Genomic DNA, 22,921 nt, shown 5'->3' with positions numbered 1-22,921 from the left:
TCCTTTGACCTGCATGCTTCAGCTTCTGTTGACTTTTAATAGAATGTGCCTTTGCAGCTGTATATGGTCTCTAACAATCTGCTGAAGGTTCGTGGGTTTGGGCTGTGAACAGTCTCAAAAAGTCCAGACTTTTAAATGCCAGGCTGCATGGTTGACACTCACTGACCAGCTAGAAAACGGCCATGTTTTGCATTTGTGTCTGCCTAAAAGCGGCACTTGATAAAATATCATAAAAGATTTGAGTTACAAGTTACAGCTTGTGTTACGGCATGGTGGCTTTCCAACTTCCTTATGAGACAGAGTGAGCAGCACGAAGTGGTGACTGTGGTGAACAGTGTAGATGCAGGATTCCTGGCACCAGAGGGCAAAGGACTGCTTTTGCGTTTTTGTTGAATGGTTCGGACGGGTAAAAGGGATATGGGCAAGGTGAACCGCCCAGACGGCAGGCTGCCAAGGACCGCAGTATTGGACATCCATTGTAACCGGTAGCAGGGATATGCTGAACTGGGTGTATTTTGGAGTGAACAATGCATTTTTGACCCCACTCCTCAGTTTTACCCTTAGACTAACCCCAAAATGAATCCTTAATCTAAAACCTCTAAGTCTCAATCCCATACCTATTCGTAAACTATATCCTGTTCGACACCCTTAGTCACCCTCCCCTTTAGGTTTTGTGTTATTTTGTCAATGGTATTTTTACTTGTGCTATATCGACCTTAAAAACTGAGTGAGTTTCAACTGCTTTTGTCTACAGTGCTATCTTCATAAAAGTTTCATCATAGTTCGATTTCCTGCTGAACTCTGGTAGAACTGAATCGTGTTACCTTCACATCGGCCTGGTCATCCGTGCTGTAGGTCTCTGTAATACAGCACGCCTTGCTGACTACTAAACTGACTCTTTAGAGTCTGGTGAAACGGGCCAAATTGGTCTGTGGGGCATTTTCTGTTTTCAGTGACATTTTTACTTGCTGATGAACTGTGAATAAACAGGCCGAGGGGAAGCATTTTTACACAAATGTTTCCCCCGGCATTCAGTTCTGTATTCACCCTCGGGAGTGACTTGGTGGAATAGTTACATTTACATTAAACCTCCATTTCCTATCACATGTATCACATTGTGGAAGTAATGGAAAAATGTTGTGGCGTTTATTAGAACTTCTTTTGGAATGGTAGGATTGGGAAAACCATTTACCATATCTAGATTGTTGGCACCAAGTACGTTTTGCCTGCATTTTAGGTTGTCCCAGGGGCTTGTAGGTGGAGGGTATGTTTGCCTGCCTATGTTGGGTGAGTTGGCCTTGTGCTGTCAGTTGAACAGGTACTAATAGCCGTTTTTATCACTATGTGCCCTCACCTTTGAATTGGTTCCATAATTGAGGGGCAGGCAATGGGCATCATTGTCATGCCCGACAGTGTTCATCTTATTAGCACCATTCTAATATCAGTCAGCATCTTAAATAGAAAAATAATGCTTAATGGAAATTGTCCACATCCTACAATGTTAAAGCAATTCCAAATTCAAATAAACAGACTACTGTTTAGTCACCTTACGGTCCATTCGTAAGCAGCCACAACAGAATTTTAAATGCATATTTGCTCTTGTGTAGCACGTGGTGGGAACACATTTCATAGTAGCAGAGAGGGAATGATTCATGAGCACCACTTTTTACAATACAGGTTCCCGGGCTAGAGCACTGCTTGATCCAAGCCTCTTAAGTGGTATTTGGCTACACATGACGACTTTTTATTTTCGGTTGTTGAATGGCATTGAACTGACCAGATTTCGAATAATTTGGGCCCCTGGGTTTTTTTTGTTTTTTTTTGTGACATGACTCCAGGCTTGATCACATTGATGGGAATGCAGAAGCTGGCTTCCCAAAGACACAAGATTGGAAAGGGAGAGTGAGAGAAAATAATAAACCAAGCAGGGGAGGGGCAGTCGTCGAATTCCATCCCAGCTGTGCCTCTTTTTTAGGTCGTGTGGGCAAACGGTCTGATGTGTTCTAATTTATCGGTGGGCTTATAGTCACGCCCACCGCATGCCCATCACTATCACTTGTTCGTGGGCTTGCCTTTCAAAAATCCTTTATTATCATAGGTAAATGCTTTACGTTTGTTCATTCCTTGGGGAAGTTTTGTGTTACCACCTTGGCCATTAACCCTGTTGCATGGATAATTGGACAATTGCTGATATGTTTGACTTTGAGCAAACTTCTTTTTCCTTTTGTCTCTCTCCTTCGCAATCATGGCAGCCATGGCCCTTTGAATTGTCTCTCTTATTTCAACTGCTTTACCTGTCATTTTCAATTTAAGTGGCAAGAAAAATCCAGTTGGGAATATACAACATTAAAAGCTCTAACTCGAGTAAACGCAAGACTCATTGCATTGCAAATGCTTGTTTTTTAATCGATTTTAACATGCACAACAGTGCACAATTTTAAATACAGTGAAGGTTGTTCTGAGGTCGCATAGCAAGCCACAGTACAGTGACACTGATCGGTTCATCACAAGCAGTTACAGCCTAATAGCATAGTAAATGACTGAATGCATGCTGCACAGTCATTTACTTCATGCTGCACAATCAGGCAAGTGGATCCACTCATCTAACCTGACTGAAGTAGAAGCCTACATCTGAACGTGCCAGAGACAGAATTCCACTGTACGTCACTGGTAAATATTGTGGACCTCTTGGGATGTAGGTAACAAGTCATCTGCACAGGAGCCAGACTGTCTCTGTGACGTGGGCATGCCCCATCTTATCTCCAGGAAAGTCACCAGTGTTCCCCATATGTCTCTCGGTCTCGAGTTCATAGGCATTAACTTCCAGTAATACTCCAGGTGTTCTTGACAGTAGGCTCCATCATGGAGCCAGGGGTTGTGCCTGGGCACAATGTGGCCACCCCAGTTAATAGCAACCCTGCGTTTAGCCAAGAGGAGTTGAATGGCGTCGAGTTTGCTGACGGGTGATGGAACATTCTTAATATAGCTGAGCAAAGCAATCGTCAGTATCTGTCCGGGCACAAACTCAGGAGTCAGCAATCATACGACCTTCCCAAGCCAAGTGCAGGAAGTTGGCAGCATGCACTTTGAGTTCAGACAGCCTACATCCTCCACAAAGCTCATCCTACACATCTGTACGGTTGTACAGTAGGTGTTCTACAGATAGTTAAAATGTATTAATCAGAGTCAATAGTTCAGGGAGAGGGCAGTGTATTGGGCGCAGCAGCAGCGCAACTGCACCTCGCTGATGGGGGGCCTTCAAGACTGCAGACCACGTGGCTCGAACAGTAGGGACACAAATCGAGGCCTTCTGCTTTATGGTATATAAGTGAGAGATGAGTTTATGGGGTGAGGGGTTAGCGAGCATAATATCTAAAGTTTGAAATGTTGGCAGTACTGCAGGAAAAGTGCTGTGTATAGTGTGAGCCGCAGTAAAAAGCTGGTGGTAAGTAAGTGCATTCAAGGGTGTGTGGGACAGGTCACCTAGAATATGTTGAGGTGAGAAAAAGTGACCTGGGTAGAGATCTCCAAATATATGGAGCTGTAGCCGTTTCAAACAACCACAGGGTCTGCAACAGCCAGCGTTGGAAGGGACAGATGCCCAGCAAGTGGCACGCTTGAAGCGTACATGTTTTCCAGTTGTGCCTGCTGTCTAAGCCTGTATCACGTCCATACAGTACATCCTGTAAAGTCTACCTCAGTTTGAGGGCAGATATAATAAAGATCTGAAAGGGCAGTATGCAACACAATCGTGCTCAGGAGATATCTGAGGCTGGAACAGGGCAGGGTGAACCAGGCAGTGAGAGAAATGCACCTGTGCTCAATAAATGTATAGGTCCATTTCTGAGGAATGCAGGCCACTCTGCTCAAGGGAGAGGGTGGGGACTTCCCATTTAACGTGCAGTTATCTGCCCATCCACACCAGCGTGATTAGGTTGGATAGGGTGCGATGACGGAAGGCAGCTGATAGCGGCATTGGAAGGTTTATAAATAAATAGAGGAATTAAGGTAACACCATTATTTTGGAACGCGCAATCCTCCCAACCAGGAACAGAGGTAACTGGTTCCACATCTGCAGGCGGTACTTCAGCCACATCATAAGCCTGCCATAATTAGCACCCTGAAGTTCACTCAGATCTCAGCTGATCCAAACTCCCAAATATCGAACTGGTTCGTCAGCCCATTGTAGGGGGTATTCTGTAACTAAGAGCTGCTAGGTTGAGGTAAACAGGAATATCACAGACTTAGACCAGTTGATGGTTATTCCGGGGTAGCCTCCAAAACAAATAATCTACTAAGGATACGAGCAAGGTTAGTTGCCGGACAGCGGAAGTACAGAGTGATGTCACCTGCATATATGGATACTAGGGTAGACAGCTAGAGGCTCCATTGCGATGGCTAATAGAATGGGTGACAGAGGGCATCCCCGTCTGGTTCCGCTGGATACCACAAGGAGGGGAGTGAACGCCCTGCTCACCCACAAGCGATTTGAGGTTGTGTATACAGTAGTTTTATCAGGCGTAAGAAGTTGTTTCTAAGGCCTATGCGGGCTAGAAGATGAAAAAGATAGGGACCTCAAAAGAGTCAAACACCTTAGTGACATCGAGCAACACCACTACCACATCATCTCAGGGGTCCTCAGTATGGAGAAGGGCAAAGATAGTGTGCAGTTTGTCTATTAGCAATGAAACCGGATTGATCTGGGTGAACAGTGTGTGTCAGGAGAGGGAGAAAGCGGGAGGCAATCAGTTTGGCTAAGGTCTTATTATCCATATTATTCATGGATAATTCTCTGTAGGGGTTACAGAGCTTAGGGAGCTTATCCGGTTTCAGGACAGTGGCAATGAGCGCCTCATGAAGTTTAGGGCTAGTACATACCGTGTGAGGGATTCTTCATGCATATCCAGAATTTGGGGAGCCAGGGTTTGGGCATATTCTTTATAAAACTCTACAGTGAGTTTATCAGGTCCTGGTGCTTTGTTCTCCGTCATGTTACATATCACCCCCACAGTGTCTTCAACAGTGAAAGGTTCATCTAGGAACTAGTGGCATGCATCATCCAGCCAGAGCAATTGTATGGTGTCAAAGTATGAAGTCGGGGTGGCGGAGTTGTGTGACAATGAGACGGAGTACAGGCCAGCAGAGCACACGTTCATGACATGTCCGATGTCCGATCGTCAGGGCTTGTATGGGCTGTCTGCTGGTCGTCAAATATCTCCATGATTGTCTGCTAGCCCAAGTTCTGTGAAGTAGCTTGACAAGTGTCCTGCCTGCCCTTTTCTCGACTCCTTGTGATGCCTGGCCACTGCCTCCAGGCCGAGATAGTAAATTTCCCTGGTCGCTGCCTCTTCATATTCCAGTAATTTGCTTTTGGTCTGTGCCAGTACAGTGATATCATTGGTTTCAAAGAACCGGACCTCTAATGCCCAGACATCTGTCTCTAACTGTGCTAGGGTCCTATGTGATGCTCGGAGTATTCCTGTCTGCTTAGCGATGCACATTCTGTGGATGACCACCTTAAACTCCTCCCACAGTGTAGAAGGAGAATCTACTGAACATGCGTTGAACTCAAATTAATCAGTAATGGCTGTCCAAATATCGGGCTGCCCGCATCTTGTTTTTAAATACTGTGTCCCAAAGTGCATTGAGAGGGAGCCTCCCAGTGAAAGCCCTTTTACCAATATCAAAGGGGGTAATTCCAACTGTACAGGGACGTGGTCAAACAGTATTGTGGATAAATGTATAACAAAGGTAGTCCAAGTAGATGCATCCTTTATCAGCCAGCAGTCTGTCCTGGACCATGTATTATGAGTGGAGTTGTTGCATGTGCCTTCCCTGCAGATATGGGGTGTTTGAGTCGCCGAATATCTTTAAGGATCTGTCAGAAGCGTATGTAATTGGTAAGCAGCTCAAGGGGGTTGGCAGTGTCCGGCACTATCCACATTGTTGTCTAGGATCACATTAAAGTCACCGCGCCGGAGCCCAAGGAAGCTGTCAGGGCCATACCTCAGCAAAAAAAAAATCAGTGTTGTCTGCATTCGGACCGTAGAATGAAGTTAGGATCATCGGTTGGTCCTTCAAGTGCCCTGCTAAAATGACATCCATCCTGTGTGTCGCATATCACCTGACCTGTATGCCATGGTAACCCTTTTTGGAGGGGAATAGCGACACCCCATGCATAATTAGAATAGGCAGAGATGTGGGTGTTTGCAAGCCATCCTGCATGCAGTCATACATATGTCGATGCAATGGCGGTTCAAGTATGCAAGCAACAGCCATGTTTTGCAGTCATTGAGCCCTCGAATATTCCTAGTCAGACATTTAATGGAGGTCTTCAGGGAGGGTGTGCAGTCCTATGGCTACATGTCCCATTCAAGAGGGAAATGAACTGGTAGTAGTGAAAAGCAGTGTGACCAGAAATGAAACATCCAACAAACTATTCCCACCATATCCTTCCACCACCCACCTCAACCCATCCAACGAGTTGAGTTCCTGAAAACCACCCACCTCCCAAAAAGACCCAGCCTTAATCTGGTAATATTTAGGGAATCCTCCCATGGAAGCACCAAGAGATTCTAGCGTACTCCATAGCCAGGGTGCGACTGGGCAGCTAGGGAGGGGGATGAGGAGAAGGTGATCGGAAAGCTGAAAAGCCGCGTTATCCTAGTCTGGGATAATATTATATGTCTAGTGACACATGGGGCAACTTCATCCCCACCGGCACCATCTGCACCAGAATGGGCAATGGATCATAGGAGGGAATCCGGGCAGTAAAGTTCAACAATTAGTTCTCATCTCTGATATGACCTGTATTTGAATTCCTGGGTGGAGGCCACACATCCTTCAACAAGGGTGCCCGGGCCAACGAGGAATTTTGAGGCGACCTTTGGGTCAGTAAGTAGTAGGATTTCCATTGTGGTTGATGCGAAGCTTTGCAGGACACAGAAGTGAGTAAGTGATGCCAGATTCCTGTAGTGTGTGCTTAATAGGCAAGATTTCTCGACGCGCAGCCTGCACCACAAGTTTGGATAAAATGAGATGATGTCAATGGAGGGGCTGGCACTCTAAGCTCAGGATGGTGTCTCTATCGCTATAATCCAAGGACTGAACCACAATAGATCTAGCTGGGGCCCAGGAGGAGGGTGCAGCCCTAAGGAATGATGCACCCCTTCACTGTAGTCACCAAAGAGGGCCCTGAGCATTTATTCAGTGTAGATTTCCATCCTGTCCTTGGCTGTTGATTCAGGGACACCAACAATACGCAGATTGTTCCGGCGGGAGCGTGCCTCAGTGTCCACATTGTTATTTTTGATGACTTCCAGCACTTTTTCCCATACGGAGGAGTTGACCACTGGAGGACATATGAGAATTCTTAACGTCAGACACTCGATACTCCAGCTGGTCCATGCGTTCCTCGTGCTTGTTCACTTTTTCCTTGAGGCAGTTGAATCTGGTAGTAAGGAGGTTAGTTTTTGAGTCCATGCTATTCAGGCCATGTTTGAACTTCAGAAACCATAGATTTAATGTCTGAGGCAGTGGCATTACCCCTTGCTCCTCTTCGCCCGCTCCTCCAGGTCCGCACTGGTGGTGTGCATCAGACGCAGAGACTCAAAAGGATAATTTGCCTTGCCTATGATCACTTGTGCCCACATTTGAATGTAAAAGGGCTCTACTGATCTACAAGGATGGTAAGTGATGTTTCACCGCCGTAGGGTTCTGCCTCACCCCTAAGGAGCTACCACTGGGGGCACGAGCAGACCCAATCTTCATGTGACCAATATTCATGTGGTCAGCCCTGAAGCACTCTGCAATGGCGTCATGGATCAAAACCTCATCTTCCCAGATGCAGCAGTTCAGTCAAGAGTCTAGGATTTAGGTGGAGTCAGTGGTAGGGGGACGCAGGGGGCCACAGTAGGGCGAGGGCACCCGGATGTGCCCCTCCCACCCCCCCAAGCGAGCAAAGTACTCCCTACCACGAGTGCCCCCAGTCTGTCAATCTGAATCATAGACCCACCGTGCACTGCTCTCCGTTGCCCATGTGACCAGTATGTGTTCTTTTATTTCAGTATGTGCCATCGCCACCTGTCCTGTTGTCCTGATGTTTTAATGAATGATAACTACTGGATAACCAGTGCAAAATCTGGAGACTCAGCTTTTCCTTTGTGCCTGGCAAGTAGAACTGCATACGCAGTCTGTGGTATTTTCCACAATTCTTACCAGGCTTCCTGAGTGCCGATTTGCGAGTTTCTATCTTTGTGCACTTTTAGCAGGCATCTTTCACGGATCTGTGTTTTATTTGCATTACTGCACTTTTGTATTTCTTGAACATTCTTGATTTTGGTTATACGCCACCTGTTTTTGCTGCAAGTCTTAATCCTTGCACTTGCTTGTCTGACTATTTCTAAACCATTTCCAGCTAAACGATAACCTCCTGCTTGTTCGAAAAGCTAAAAAACTAATTCCAGTTTTGCTCTGTAGGAGGATGCCAAGAAACGAGGGGCTCAATGTGTTCAGTTCTTTCCTGGCATGAAAAGCACAGTGGTAACGGTTTGATGTTGCCACAGTGCACATGCCACCTTGTGTGGCAAGCAAAGTACAGGGGAAGGGATGCAGTTTGTCCAAGAGTTGTTGTGGGCAGCAAGTCCACATGTTGGCAGCAGTAAAAATGCATTGCTTCTGGTGAAGCACCTCATATGCAGGCCTGGCAGACTTCAACTGTTTCCAAGAGCCTCTGAAGTGCATGTTGCTCCAGCAACAGATTGCAGGTATACCATGGCCCAGTAGGAGGTGTGATGGTACTTTCAACAGTCTCAAGAGACACTTCATAATTGCTGAAAATTGTATTTGACAAGTTGGCTGCTGTGTTATTCCACCAATTTCTAGTATGAAATGTAATTTTCAACATTGCATTGTGAGAATGTTATCTTTTTAGTAAATTGCAATAGTGACTTAACATAGTTATGGTGAATTGTAGTTTTGACTGTGGCAGAAAACTATCTTTTAGTAGTGTTTTGCTTTACTTTTGACTGAGCCAAAATATACACGCTGAAAGGAGTTGAAAAGATTCTCTGTAATGCACTACTTAATCTGAAGAAGACCTTTATTACAGCTTTTTGCAAGGCTCGTGAAGGAAGGCTTGAATATCAAAAAGTGTACTTTTTAAAAGTGCAACAATAAAAAAACATATATAAAGAATCTATAAACAGCAAATATATACATGCAAGAATACAAACACTGATATTGATATATGTGTATATATATTCATACACAATGCAAAGCAAATAATAAAAATGCATCACCGTCGGGCCTGTCAGGTGCTTCATCTTTCTCCTGCCGGCAAGCCGATGACCCCCGTTCGACTGTGAGAAAGCGAGATCTCACCCTCACGGGAAATCTATATCCGGCATCTGACGTCTGAATCCTGATTGAGGTCTCTAAATCTCCTACTGCCGATTAGGATCTCTTTTATATCTTAAAAAAACGAAGAAGGAGCTTTCTGGAAAACCCCTCCCATTAAGAAGTATTCAAAAATGCTGGCTAGTTTAGGTAAGCTTTGAAAGAATAACGTTGGGAATTGGCCAAAATCCCAAGGCGTCCCTCCCAAATCCAGACCGTTCCCTGCTGTACCATAAACATCAGTCTAGTACATCCTTATCATGCTGACTGACTAACTCCTCCATATTATGTCCTACCTCTTCGGTGATAATATGTCCTAGCTTTTCGATGAAAAGAGAACATGGAGAAATAGAAAACACCTTGCATAACATATTTGTACGGAAAACTACTCTCGCCTCTAACGTGGCAGTGAAGCGGTGAAGCTAAGGCTAAGCTGAATACAAAATGGTGTCTGTAACTGGTGACCACTAATGTGACAGTGGGCAGCCAAGCCAAGTGCAAATTTGGTGCGACACAAAGTCGTTGGTCAAAATACAAATATCACTACAACTAGAGGATATAATACTATATTCTTATGAAATTCTGTTTATTATAAGTAATTATGATGGTACACCTAACACAGCAACACTCGCCGGGCTATCATTTGACTGTTGGAGAAGTTCTGAACATGATAATGCCAAGTTGCAAGATGTATTTCAATGTTGAGAAACAGCTGCACTAGTTAATGCAGAGGTTTTCAAACTGGGGGGTGGGCCTCCCTAGGGGGGCCTCAAGTAATCACAGGGGGGGAGCGCCAGACTCTGGCCAAAAGAAGCATTACACACATAACAGGCCTTTGTTTTAAGCAGAAGCATGTTATTGCATCTTTAAAAAGATAACAGTACTTAACTGCAATGTTTAAGTAGGTCTAGACATATTTAAACATTGCCGTCTTTATACAATAATTGTGCAAAATTCTGAGGAGGGGGGCCCAATGATTTTTACTTTTCAGCTGGGGGGGCGCGGCGTTAAAAGGTTTGGAGACCTCTGAGTTAATGCATGGTAGAAGAGCTCTTGTAGTGTTGGAGAAGGCCTGTGCAAGATAGACTAGCTTAATGTAATACATCTTTTGGAGTGTTAGTGAGAAGCTGCATAAAATAATGCTAGTTTGGAAATACCGTGAAGTATTTGAAAGTGCTGCACAAGAGAAGGTGTGTTTAAAGATCTGTTGAAATATTAGTTAAGTAACTGCACAGTATAATGTAAGCAAGCCGATTTGTTGCAGTATTTAACCTGTTCTGTGCCTTGGACGAGATGATCTCGTCCAAGGCTACAGTTCCCCTGTGCCTTGGACGAGATCACCTCGTCCAAGGCACAGAGGAACTTGGGGGAGCGCTAGCGCCCCCCCCCCCCCACTCCCCCCCAAGGCGGGGATGGAAGGGGAAGACCTTCCCCTTTCACCCCCGACCCTACCCCCCCTGTGACGTCAGCGCGCGCTGATTAGTCACAGGGGCCTCCCCCATCGCGCATTTCTCTTTCAATCACGTGGGGGAGGCCCGGAGGGGCTTCAAAGGGAAGGAAATGTATTTCCTTCCCTTTGAAGTCTCTCCCAGGGTTTCAAAAGCCGGATTGCTTGCAATCCGGCTTTTGAAACCCCACTAGACACCAGGGATTTTTTTTTTTTTACTGAAATTGTCAAAAGGGAGTGACCCCTTGGGCAAGGGTGGCTCCCAGGGGGGGCATTTTTTCGGGAAGGCCTATTCTGCCCCCAGTCTAGGCACCAGGTATATATATATATATTTTTTTTTTTTTTAGGTGGGGAGCGACCCCTTAGGCAAGGGTCGCTCCCCTTGGGGTAAAATTATATTTAGGCCTATTTTGATGAGGCCAATCTGCCCCCAAAGGGGGGCAGAAACCACTAGACACCAGGGAGTTTTTTCTTTGCGTGAATTTCACGCAAGGGGAGCGACCCCTTAGGCAAGGGTCGCTCCCCTGGGGGCAAATTGTATTTAGGCCATTTCTGCCCCCCTTGGGGGCAGATTGGCCGATTTTAGGTCAATCTGCCCCCAAGGGGGCAGAAACCACTAGGCACCGGGGATTTGTTTTTTGGCGCCAATGTCACGCAGGGGGAGCGACCCCGTAGGCAAGGGTCGCTCCCGGGAGGGGGGGTGGGGGGGGTCAAATTTATTTTAGGGCATTTCTGCCCCCCCCCCTGGGGCCGGCTGAGCTAGAGGCCAAACTCAACAGGTATGCACTTTGCAAAAAACACCTCTGTTTTCTGTGAAAAAATATGTTGTGTCCACGTTGTGTTTTGGGACATTTCCTTTCGTGGGCGCTAGGCCTACCCACAGAAGTGAGGTACCATTTTTATCGAGAGACTTAGGGGAACGCTGGGTGGAAGGAAATTTGTGGCTCCTCTCAGATTCCAGAACTTTCTGCCACAGAAATGTGAGGAACATGTGTTTTTTTTAGCCAAATTTTGAGGTTTGCAAAGGATTCTGGGTAACAGAACCTGGTCCGAGCCCCACAAGTCACCCCATCTTGGATTCCCCTAGGTCTCTAGTTTTCAGAAATGCACAGGTTTGGTAGGTTTCCCTAGGTGCCGGCTGAGCTAGAGGCCAAAAGCTACAGGTAGGCACTTCGCAAAAAACACCTCTGTTTTCTTTCAAAAAATTGGATGTGTCCACGTTGCGCTTTGGGGCGTTTCCTGTCGCGGGCGCTAGGCCTACCCACAAAAGTGAGGTATCATTTGTATCGGGAGACTTGGGGGAACATAGATTAGCAAAACAAGTGTTATTGCCCCTTGTCTTTCTCTACATGTTTTCCTTCCAAATATAGGAGAGTGTGTAAAAAAGACATCTATTTGAGAAATGCTCTGTAATTCACATGCTAGTGTGGTCACCCCGGAATTCAGAGATGTGCAAATAACCACTGCTCCTCAACACCTTATCTTGTGCCCTTTTTGGAAATACAAAGGTTTTCTTGATAGCAATTTTTTACTCTTTATATTTCAGCAAATGAATTGCTGTATACCCGGTATAGAATGAAAACGCACTACAGGGTGCAGCTCATTTATTGGCTCTGGGTTCCTCGGGTTCTTGATGAACCTACAAGCCCTATATATCCCCGCATCCAGAGGAGTCCAGCAGACGTAACGGTATATTGCTTTTGATAATCTGACATTGCAGGGAAAAGTTACAGAGTAAAACTTAGAGAAAAATTTATGTTTTTTTCACCTCAATTTCAATATTTTTCTTTTTCAGTTGTTATTTTCTGTAGGAAACCCTTGTAGGATCTACACAAATGACCCCTTGCTGAATTCAGAATTTTGTCTACTTTACAGAAATGTTTAGGTTTCTGGGATCCAGCATTGGTTTCATGCCCATTTCTGTCATTGACTGGAAGGATGCTGAAAGCACAAAAAATTGCAAAAATGGGGTATGTCCCAGTAAAATGCCAAAATTGTGTTGAAAAATGGGGTTTTCTGATTCAAGTCTGCCTGTTCCTGAAAGCTGGGAAGCTGCTGAGTTTAGCACCGCAAACCCTTTGTTGATGCCATTTTCAGGGGAAAAACCACAAGCCTTCTTCTGCAGCCACTTTTTCCAATTTTTTTGAAAAAAACGAAATTTTCAGTGTATTTTGGCTAATTTCTTGGCCTCCTTCAGGGGAACCCATAAAGTCTGGATACCTCTAGAATCCCTAGGATGTTGGAAAAAAAGGACGCAAATTTGGCTTGGTTAGCTTATGTGGACAAAAAGTTATGAGGGTCTAAGCGCGAACTGCCCCAAATAGGCAAAAAAAGGCCTGGCACAGGAGGGGGAAAAGGCCTGGCAGCGAAGGGGTTAAACACGTCAGCCCAAGTTAGTGCATGCTGAAAGATCTCTAGCCATGTTTGAGAAGGAATGTTATGCAACTTAATTCAGGATGGGCGATCCCTTGCAGCATGAGAAAACTGCTGCTCAAAATAATGCAAGTTTGGAAATCTCTTGCAGTATTAGTAACGGGCTGCATAAGGTCATGCACACTTGCAATTTCTTTCAGTATTAGAAGAACACTGTAGAATATAATGTAAGTTGGACGATCCATCGAAAAGTTTGTGAAGAGCTGCATAGGAGGGTGGAAGTTTAAGATCTCTTGAAGTATCTGAAAAGTTCTGCATAAGATAATGCAAACTCGAGGATCAGTCGCAGTATTAGTAATGTGCAGTATAAGATGATGCATATTTGAAATTGAGTTCCGCATTGGAAGAGAACAGGAGAAGATAACGCATTTTGTAGTTGGATTGTGTCTTGTAGTGTATTAAAAAGGGAAATGCAGAATGGGAGATCCCTTTTCTGTTTTTACATCAGACCCATGATTTGGGAATGGAAAGTAGTATAAAGGTTACAAGCACTGTAGTAGGCCCAGTTGCCCAGCTCTGCCATGCCCATTGGCGGCAGCCACGTTTCTCATGCTTCGCTGATCTATTTTAAAGAGCTTTCTTCCTCATCCCCACCCCCCACGCCCATATTGAAAATGTCAAGCTAAATAAAGCACATATAGGTTATCGTCCCCGAAAACGAAGTGGTTACTGTCCTTGCGGTTTCAGCCTCCTAAGTTAAGTTCTCGCTGTGCTGCAGCTGCCCCAGTGTAGCGCTGATACGTTTTTATAACACAGACGTGTAAGAAGGATGTCACATAGAGTTGGGTTTATTTTCATTGTATGATTTAACTTTGGCTTCGTGAATGTTTTAAGTTATCAGTTAATTACATAAGTATTACCCTAGCTCACTTGTGTAAAAGAATGTGCAATGATGGGAGTGCTGTTGCCGCACGGCTGCATGTGGCATTTTTTTGTATTTATCGATGCAAGGTGTTACGTGCCACTTCAATATTTTTTTTTTTTGCGTGAAAGCGCAAAAAAAAGAATACAAAAACACAATGAATTAGGAGAATGGGCGGGGGAGGAGGGGAATAGCAGCATACGAGGGAGAGAGCAGTCCAGGGCGTGGGGAGGTAGAAGAACACTAGGGGAGGGTAACGTGGGAGTAGGGAGATGCACATGAGGCAGACGGCAACACAGTGTGCAAGGGGGTTTTGGGAGAAGCACACGAGAGAGTGCAGCACATGGGGGAGAGAGGAACGTAGCGTGGCAGCGGGTATTAGGTCGGGGAAAACGCACACAAGTGAGAAGTATATGAAAACCCATATGAAAGGCATTTGCACTCTCATGGATTGCTTAACCAAGAAGAAAAAAGTAGTCCCGTTAAAGTGGCTAGTGGGAGGATTGTAAATTCACAATAGATCTTTTGCGACCAGACAGCTTGCCCTATCTGTTCGTCAAGACCTCAAAACACGCAGAGATGTGGAATTGTAAAATACGGAGGAAATTGAAAGCTTCTACTAAAACATTAATGTAAAAGTATATTGAAATATTGTAAACATTTTCGATGTGATACCTGTTAAGCAGCGCATCTTAGTCACGTTTCGTCGCTTCAGGATCACTAATACTGGAGTTTTCTGTCAGGTTTTCTCGTGAATCAGATTTTTGTCTAATTCAAGAGAGTGGGCATGTATATTTGTCTTGCATATTACATAAACTAAAATCAGTTTATCAAATTCCAAACAACATAGTGTTACGTTTGACGTGTCTTAAGGTTTATTGAAATGGTTCTGTGACAGGGATTTTCACAGTAGGCCTAGTAGAGCTGCCTTCATGACACATTTTCAAGATAGCCATATAAATCTATATGGAATTGATTGCATAAGGTTTTCCTGGAGATGTGGTGTGCATTGAGACCAACACTTTATAAACTGATCTATGCTGTCTACTTTGAATTTATGTAGTCATTTCCTTGGTTAACTTATTAAACCTGTTCCATCAGAGGCTTCCGCAGCTTTATCACAGACCATGAAAAAAGCCTGTCTAGTCTTTTTTCTTTTTTACTGAATTTATTTATATTGTATAATTTTGTATACCCCAAAAAGTCGATATCACTGGTGTGTTGCTAATTGAACCGAGAATGACGTATATCTGTAGTTAAATCTATTTTATGGAACATTAGTTTTTACTCTGTGTGTTTATTGAAACTGGAGTGTTTATGTCAGAGTGTGCTTTTTTGAAGGCGAGTAACGGTGACATCACGCAAGCTGTTAGCCTGCTCACAGATGAAAGTGTAAAAGAGCTGGGCCTGGAGACAGAAGCCACAGAACCATCACACAACGAAGGGAGCGCCGTAGACAAGCAAGCCCGCTCATGTAAGTGTAAATCGACGTCAAAGGGGACATTTGTTACTCTCATCCAGCGCTGCTATTTTGAATGCTGTACTTTTCAGTGTTTACCTGGGGAGTCTGACGTTTTAGTAGTTAAGTAGGCAGTAAGTCTCTTCTGCAGAGTGGAAGAAAGAGTTAATGTATGAAACATAATCTTAGGACGTTGCATTGAACAGGTTTGAAGGTCCAGAATTGAAAGCTAGAAAGCCAAAACTTTTAACGAGAAAGTGAGAAACCTAGTATGGAATTAATTGCAGAATATGCGATTGTTAATAGTGAATTTCATTTTTTTAAAGAAAAGCTTTGTCCCTTTTGCGCTAACCCCACCAGTTACACCATGCTGCAAACTACCCTAACATTACCCCCACATTTCCAACTCCACGTAGCCTATACCTAACCAAAATGTTGAACCCAAGCCTACAACTACTCCACGGCCTGACATTACACTCACTCATACCTCAAATGTAGACCATGCTCTAACTCCAGTGCTGACACTTATCATAGTCCTTATCATAACCTTAAAACACTCTGTCCTTAAGACTAGTTCTTCCTCTAACTAAAATACACTATAAATGCGTTTGAGTGTTTCTTAAATTCTTTTGGACTCACATTTCATGGAAAAATTTTGTGTTCGCGTATTCAAACAAATATTTTTTCAGACTTTTAAGTTTCTATATTATGGCTTTCAACTGTTTGATTCGGGCGTTTGACCTAATAGCGTTCAATTCTGATTATGTTCCCACTTAACTGTATCTTCCCACACGTTATGAAACCTCCATATAAAAGATTATTATGCAAAACTTCACCATACTGTTAGCTTTCAGTATTGTCCATCTTAAGAAGTGTTGCTTTGGCGGGCCACTGCTCTGGTTGCAGTGTTTCATAGCCTGCAGTACCCTGGTATCTTATTTGTATTTGCCTCGTTTTTGTGATACCTTTTTGTTAGTGGCAGTAAATATGTTTTCCTGTATGAGCAGCCCAAGACGTTTAGATTAACTAAAATGAGCTGAATGTCTGGCAATCCAGGTAGAGCAACGTGTACGTTTGATTATATTTGTGTTGTGAGTTAAAATAAGAAGTCTTTCAGAATTTACCAGAATGCACTTGTCAGCTTTTCATTACTTGTGTTCTTTTACCTCTGATTTACAGACTCTGCCTTCAGGTTACCAAGAACGTGCTTACTAAATGTTCTATGCTTTCTAAATTCTGAAATAAAATTTGCTGTTCTATTGACACACTTGTGGTGCACATCATAACCAATGTCAGCAGTGAGTGTTCAACTCACTTAGCCATCTTGTTACTAAAATGTAACATCGTCCAAATCAATGATCTGCAGGCTGCACAGAGATCTTTGTAGAAGGACGATTAGCACACGGGGATATTTGTGAATTACGTACATAGTTGACAGATTGCTCCTGATTGTCCTAAATACCTTCAGCAATGTAGGGGAAAAAAAGGAGTTGACTAATAATTGAGATTATTTTTTAGAACGTATTTAATGATGTAGAAAAACAAGCTAAAACCCTTATGATTTGTAGTACAAATCCTTTATTGAAGGACAATTAGTGCATTGGTACCCCAACATTCTACACAAGTTAACTTAAAATGTCAACCAAGACGTGTTCCTCCTGCAGCAACATCTGGCAGGGCCTTTATCAAGGCTTGGAATTTCATCTGATTGGATCTCAGTCTAGTTTAGGCTTCAAGATCGATGATGCAGTCTTCTTGAATCTGTTAGTGTCCTATTGCGAACCTGAGTCTTTTGGTTTGACCAAGAAAGGGTGAATAAGCATGAAGTGAAATGTAAGAGATAATAAGCATTTGCAATGCAATGAGTCTCGCATTTGCTCGAGTTAGAGCTGATAACGTTGTAAATTCCTAACTGGACTTTTCTTGCAACTTAAATTGAAAATGAAAAGTAAAACAGTTGACATAAGCAAGCCAATTCAAAGCTCTAAGGCCGGAATGAGCGCGAAGGAGAGGCACAAAAGAAAAAGGAAGTTCTCTCATTCAAACATATCAGCAATGATGCAATTATCCATGTAACAGGGTAGATGGCCAAGGCGATAACAAAACCGCCCCAAGGAGGGACAAATGTAAAGCATTTACCAATAATGCTCAAGAATTTTGAAAGGCAAGCCCACCAACGAATGATAGTGATGGACGTGCAGTGGGTGTTGTTAAAAGCCCACAGACAGATTACAACAGGTCAGAGAGCTTGCAAGCTCGACCTAAAAATGGTGTTTGTGTAATGCTTCCATCCTCTTACTACACACAGCAACCCTACACATTGGGCTATTTGATCATCATTCTTTTTTTTTTTTTATTTTTTTTATTTTATAAATCTGGTTATTGTGCATTTGTCTTATAACAACTTGACTAACGGCGAACATAGCTATTAACCCCGTTGTTGCAGTATGTTCAGAATTCATACTATTACAATTGTCTCTTCAACTGTGGATTTTTAAAAACTTTATAATTTTTGTAGTTGAAACAGTACAATAAGACAAAGAATAAAGGGGGAGCAAAACAATGGCCCAATTACTGATGGGCCGTGATAGGTCCTATTGGTAATATCGTTTCAAACATCAGGACTAAAACACACTGCGGCACCACAATTGTATAAAGAAATATGCGACTAATGCAATTGTCCAAAGCCATTCAGAGAAACATCTAGAGAGCAGTAAAATCGTGCATGACCCGGTGCAGAAGCACGTATCAGCGCAGGGGGTCTGAATGGTGCAGTACGGGGTTTATCTCTGGGGTATGTACATCAAGTAACCGGTTGGTCAGGGTCTGGCAGATCTTGTATTTGCAAGTATGTGTGAAGTGGCTGCCACATGTTCTTAGAGCGTGACGAAGGGGCCAGTAGTGAGGCGTCTATCTCACTGGTAGTGTTGCAAAAAGTGAGGCTCCTACACCCGCCAGCCAGTGTCTGACTGCATCTACTCCCCCAGTGTAGGGCAATTTACAATTTCTCAAGAAGCAGCCCTAGGGCGGTAAATTAGCGAACCCCCTTTGGGGTTTTGCAGCCATAGTCCAGCAAGGCTAGGAGAGGATCTGGTGTGAGGTGAAGTTCCACCATGGTAGAAAGCTGAGCAAAGACGTCCGCCCTGAACCTCCCAATAAGAGTGCATGTGAGATGGGAGAAGTCCGTGTCTTCAGCGCAACACTTTGGACATGCAGAGGATCTGATGGGGGTCTAATCTGGCTAGAGAACTGGGTGTGGTGGTAGGAGAAACAAGTTTGGTTTGTTGGCAACAGTAGGGCCACATTTTGTTCGTAAAGGGGTGCTGTAACTTTGACTTCCATAAGGTCCCCATGCTGCCATCTCTAGTCAGCAAAAGCTTGAGGCAGACGTAGATTTTGAAAACAAGAAGCCTCCTGTCTGAGTTGGTGATTAACCGCTATGTATCTGCCCACTCTGTCTATGTAGCTGGTCCTATGGGCAAAAGGGGGTTAAACGGTGTATTAAAATACAGACCCTCACAAGAGTATGTACTATATGCAGAAAAATACCTACGGGGGCCCCAGGAGGATGCAAATGTTTGTTTCGCGTTGGGGGCAAGTTGGGTTTCTTGTAGAAAAGCTATTTTTACATCATGTCGGTTAAAATATTGTAGTACATGCTTCCTTTTATGAGGGTTGTCAATGCCCCTGATGTTCCATGTCAGACATGGGATCTCGACCCACAGGTCGGTAGTATTACGTGATGCGGCCATGGAGTGCTAACGTATGATAGTCAACATTCAACTGCCTATGTTGTGAGTCCTGTAGTCTGTTCATGAGAACATACACCAAACATAGAGGAACAAATACCCCACCTGCCTCCCACCATACAAACCAAGACAAAGTGCCCAGTGAATTCCCATTAAACATAAAATGCCCAACTTTAAAACCCCCAGCAAAAACCTAGATAAGGAAAAAGAAATATGGTGTTCACCATGGGGATGAGCAATGCTACGGCAACTGTTCCCCATTCTGAAAGGGTGAAGGAAGTGGAGAAGAACATAGGAGCATAGAAATCAAAGGCAAGCAAGAGTGAAGCCGAGGCATAGCCCAAAGAGGAGGGCAGCCTACGTCTACGCAGGTCATCCTCGTCCGGTCCTGGTTCAGGGGCCTCAGTGTCCGGAGAACATCAGTCCGATGGGAAAAGTTCAGAGCTGTTTGTGGCATGGAGGTCCGGAGGGGATGGTTCTGGCATGTCTCAACAAGGGGGTGTGTGATCCTTCGAATACTGCTTTTCAAAAAGTAAGGCTATCCGCTGGAGTATCAAAGAAGCTCATCTTGCCATTCACATAGTTGCAGAGCCGGGCTGTATATAACTTGCCATATCTGAGGCCTAGACGGCGGAGTGTCACCTTAACATCCAAGAACTTGCATCAGGCCTCCTGGACCACTAAGGTGAACTCCAGGTACAAGGAAAGATTAGAGCCCTGGTGTTGTAGTTGGCCCTGTTCACAAGCTGCTATAATCGGATGCAGCAGGGCCCCAGGAGGGGCCCATGGTTCCAGGGAGCGATGTGCATGTTCAACAACAAAGGTATAGGTGAAGTGTTGACGGCCAAAGAGCTCCGTTAGGAGTCGCTCCACGAACTGATCCTTCTGTATGGTCACCGTATACTCGGCAGCTCCAACTATCAGCAGATTATTGCGGCGCGTCCTGGCCTCCAAGTCCTCATTTTTTATGGAAACGGTCTTGACCTGTTGCTCCAGTTTTTAAAGTCTTTTTGCCATTTTGGTTGTGTCATCCTCCAGTGTGAAGAGGTCTTCCTCTGCGCCATCCAGGCGGGTCCGATGTCTGTCCAACCTCTCACTCATCCCATCTAGTCTGCTCGTAATGGCGTCAAAATGCGCATCCAAGGGCGAAAGCCCGAGTGGATCTCCGCAATGAGGGTCTTGACTGTGGTTTGTTGATCAGGGTCCTGAGCTTGTTCAGCCATGTCCGTGGTCTTGGCAGGGATCTTTGAGCATCAAATGGCAGCTTTTTTTGTTTGGGATCATTACGTCCCATGTTGTGCAACATGATGATATTTAGGAGACTGTGGAAAGGCAGACGCAGTATCCGTGGGAAGTGGTCGATAGTTCAGTGAGACGGGGCAGCAAAAGCAATGTTGACCACCAGGGCACTCACAGGGCCAGAAACCAGAAGGTGTCTGTATCACGAAGGTCCCGGGCACAGAGGCCTCCTACTAGTCCCACGGCTTGGCTGCACCCCCCAGGAGGACGCTTAAGGATCATCTGGCAAGGGGGGCCCCATGCACACCCCAGACGGGGGCCCGACCGTGAGCCAAGCCTGGTAGAGGGTTGAGTACAAAAGCACTAGGGTGCTAACAGGGCCCATTTCCAGGAGTGGGGGGGGGCTGGTGGGGGTAGGCGTGGGGGTATGTGGAGGGAGTGAAGCTCCCAGACACAGTAGCACGCAAAAAAGTATTTGCGAAGTCTCTCACCGACAGGGTCACCCCACAGTGCACTGGGATGTAGGTCCTGGGGGAGGCCTATACAGATGTCTTCAAGGGTGGGGGTGGGGAGGAGGTGGGGGCAGCACATCCGGGGAGGGGCGAGAAAGCCCTCCCTCCCAACCCCACATAGAGAAGCGGGGGCCAGACAAAGCTGAGCCCCCGGTCAGCTGGAAGATCCCCGGTGCGCTCCGCAGTGCATCGGGTTCAGTGCCGCACGGGCGACAGCAGCAGAGAGGACTTCAGGAAGTCCAACCAGGCTGTGACAAGCGATTGCAACAATGTAGTTCCCTGCTCAGACCAGTGTCCCCACCCCAGCACCCAGCCCAGCATGCCTGCAGTGGGGAGGCTAAGGGGGTGGGGCAAGGAATGGGTGCCCTAGCCGCGGGTTGCTACTGGAGTCATGCGGGCTCTGAGTTGCAGGCACATCCACAGCGCTCACCCTCGCTGAGTCTCTGTAGGAAAGTACCATCTGGCCTGGCATGTTACCCCCATTTTCACTGTATGTATGTTTGTTTTTGCCCTTGTGTCACTGGAATCCTGCTAGGCAGGAACCCAGTGCTCATAGTGTATGCCCTGTGTGTGTTCCCTGTGTGGTGCCTAACTGTATCACTAAGGCTCTGCTAACCAGAACCTCAGTGCTCTCTCTGCTTTCTAAATTTGTCACTGCAGGCTAGTGACTAATTTTACCAATTCTCATTGGCACACTGGTACACCCATATAATTCCCTTGTATATGGTACCTAGGTACCCAGGGTATTGGGATTCCAGGAGATCCCTATGGGCTGCAGCAATTCTTTTGCCACCCATAGGGAGCTCTGACAATTCTTACACAGGCCTGCCACTGCAACCTGAGTGAAATAACGTCCACGTTATTTCACAGCCATTTTTCGCTGCACATAAGTAACTTATAGGTCACCTATTTGTCTAACCATCACTTGGTGAAGGTTGGGTGCCAAGTTACTTAGTGTGTGGGCACCCTGGCACTAGCCAAGGTGCCACCACATCGTTCAGGGAAAATTCCCCAAACTTTGTGAGTGCGGGGACACCATTACACGCGTGCACTGCACATAGGTCACTACCTATGTGTAGCGTCACCATGGTAACTCCGAACATGGCCATGTAACATGTCTAAGATCATGGAATTGTCACCCCAATACCATTCTGGTATTGGGAGTGACAATTCCATGATCCCCCGGGTCTCTAGCACAGAACCTGGGTACTGCCAAACTGCCTTTCCGGGGTTTCCACTGCAGCTGCAGCTGCTCCCAACCCCTCAGACAGGATTCTGCCCTCCTGGGGTCTGGGCAGCCACGGCCCAGGAAGGCAGAACAAAGGATTTCCTCTGAGAAAGGGTGTTACACCCTCTCCCTTTGGAAATAGGTGTGAAGGGCTGGAGAGGAGTAGCCTCCCCCAGCCTCTGGAAATGCTTTGATGGGCACAGATGGTGCCCATCTCTGCATAAGCCAGTCTACACCAGTTCAGGGATCCCCCAGCCCTGCTCTGGCACGAAACTGGACAAAGGAAAGGGGAGTGACCACTCCCCTGACCAGTACCTCCCAGGGGAGGTGCCCAGAGCTCCTCCAGTGTGTCCCAGACCTCTGCCATCTTGAATTCAGTGGTGTTGGGGGCACACTGGACTGCTCTGAGTGGCCAGTGCCAGCAGGTGACGTCAGAGACCCCCTCTGATAGGCTCTTACCTCTCTTGGTAGCCAAAACTCCATTCTTGGTAGCCAAACCTCCTTTTCTGCCTATTTAGGGTCTCTCCTCTGGGGTATTCTTCAGATAACGAATGCAAGAGCTCACCAGAGTTCCTCTGCACTTCCCTCTTCGACTT

At 45.5% G+C, this 22,921-nt stretch overlaps 1 protein-coding gene across 5 annotated transcripts in view; it reads left to right on the top strand.

The window, feature by feature from the left end:
- USP28 (ubiquitin specific peptidase 28) overlaps positions 1-22,921 on the top strand; it is a 427,404-nt gene that overhangs the window by 54,482 nt on the left and 350,001 nt on the right. For all 5 annotated transcript variants that reach the window (XR_011201488.1, XM_069224386.1, XM_069224385.1 and 2 more), the window contains exon 3: positions 15,480-15,612. Coding sequence is in view for 4 of the 5 variants with exons in the window: in XM_069224386.1 (XP_069080487.1) it covers positions 15,480-15,612 (133 nt within the window). In the remaining variant the exon portion in view is untranslated. The remainder of the gene's footprint in view (positions 1-15,479; positions 15,613-22,921) is intronic.

The sequence above is a fragment of the Pleurodeles waltl genome, chromosome 3_1 (genome assembly GCF_031143425.1).
Source record: "Pleurodeles waltl isolate 20211129_DDA chromosome 3_1, aPleWal1.hap1.20221129, whole genome shotgun sequence".
Classification (NCBI taxonomy): domain Eukaryota; kingdom Metazoa; phylum Chordata; class Amphibia; order Caudata; family Salamandridae; genus Pleurodeles; species Pleurodeles waltl.
Note: the sequence above shows the minus strand (reverse complement) of the source record. Positions and strands in the feature narration are given on the sequence as shown.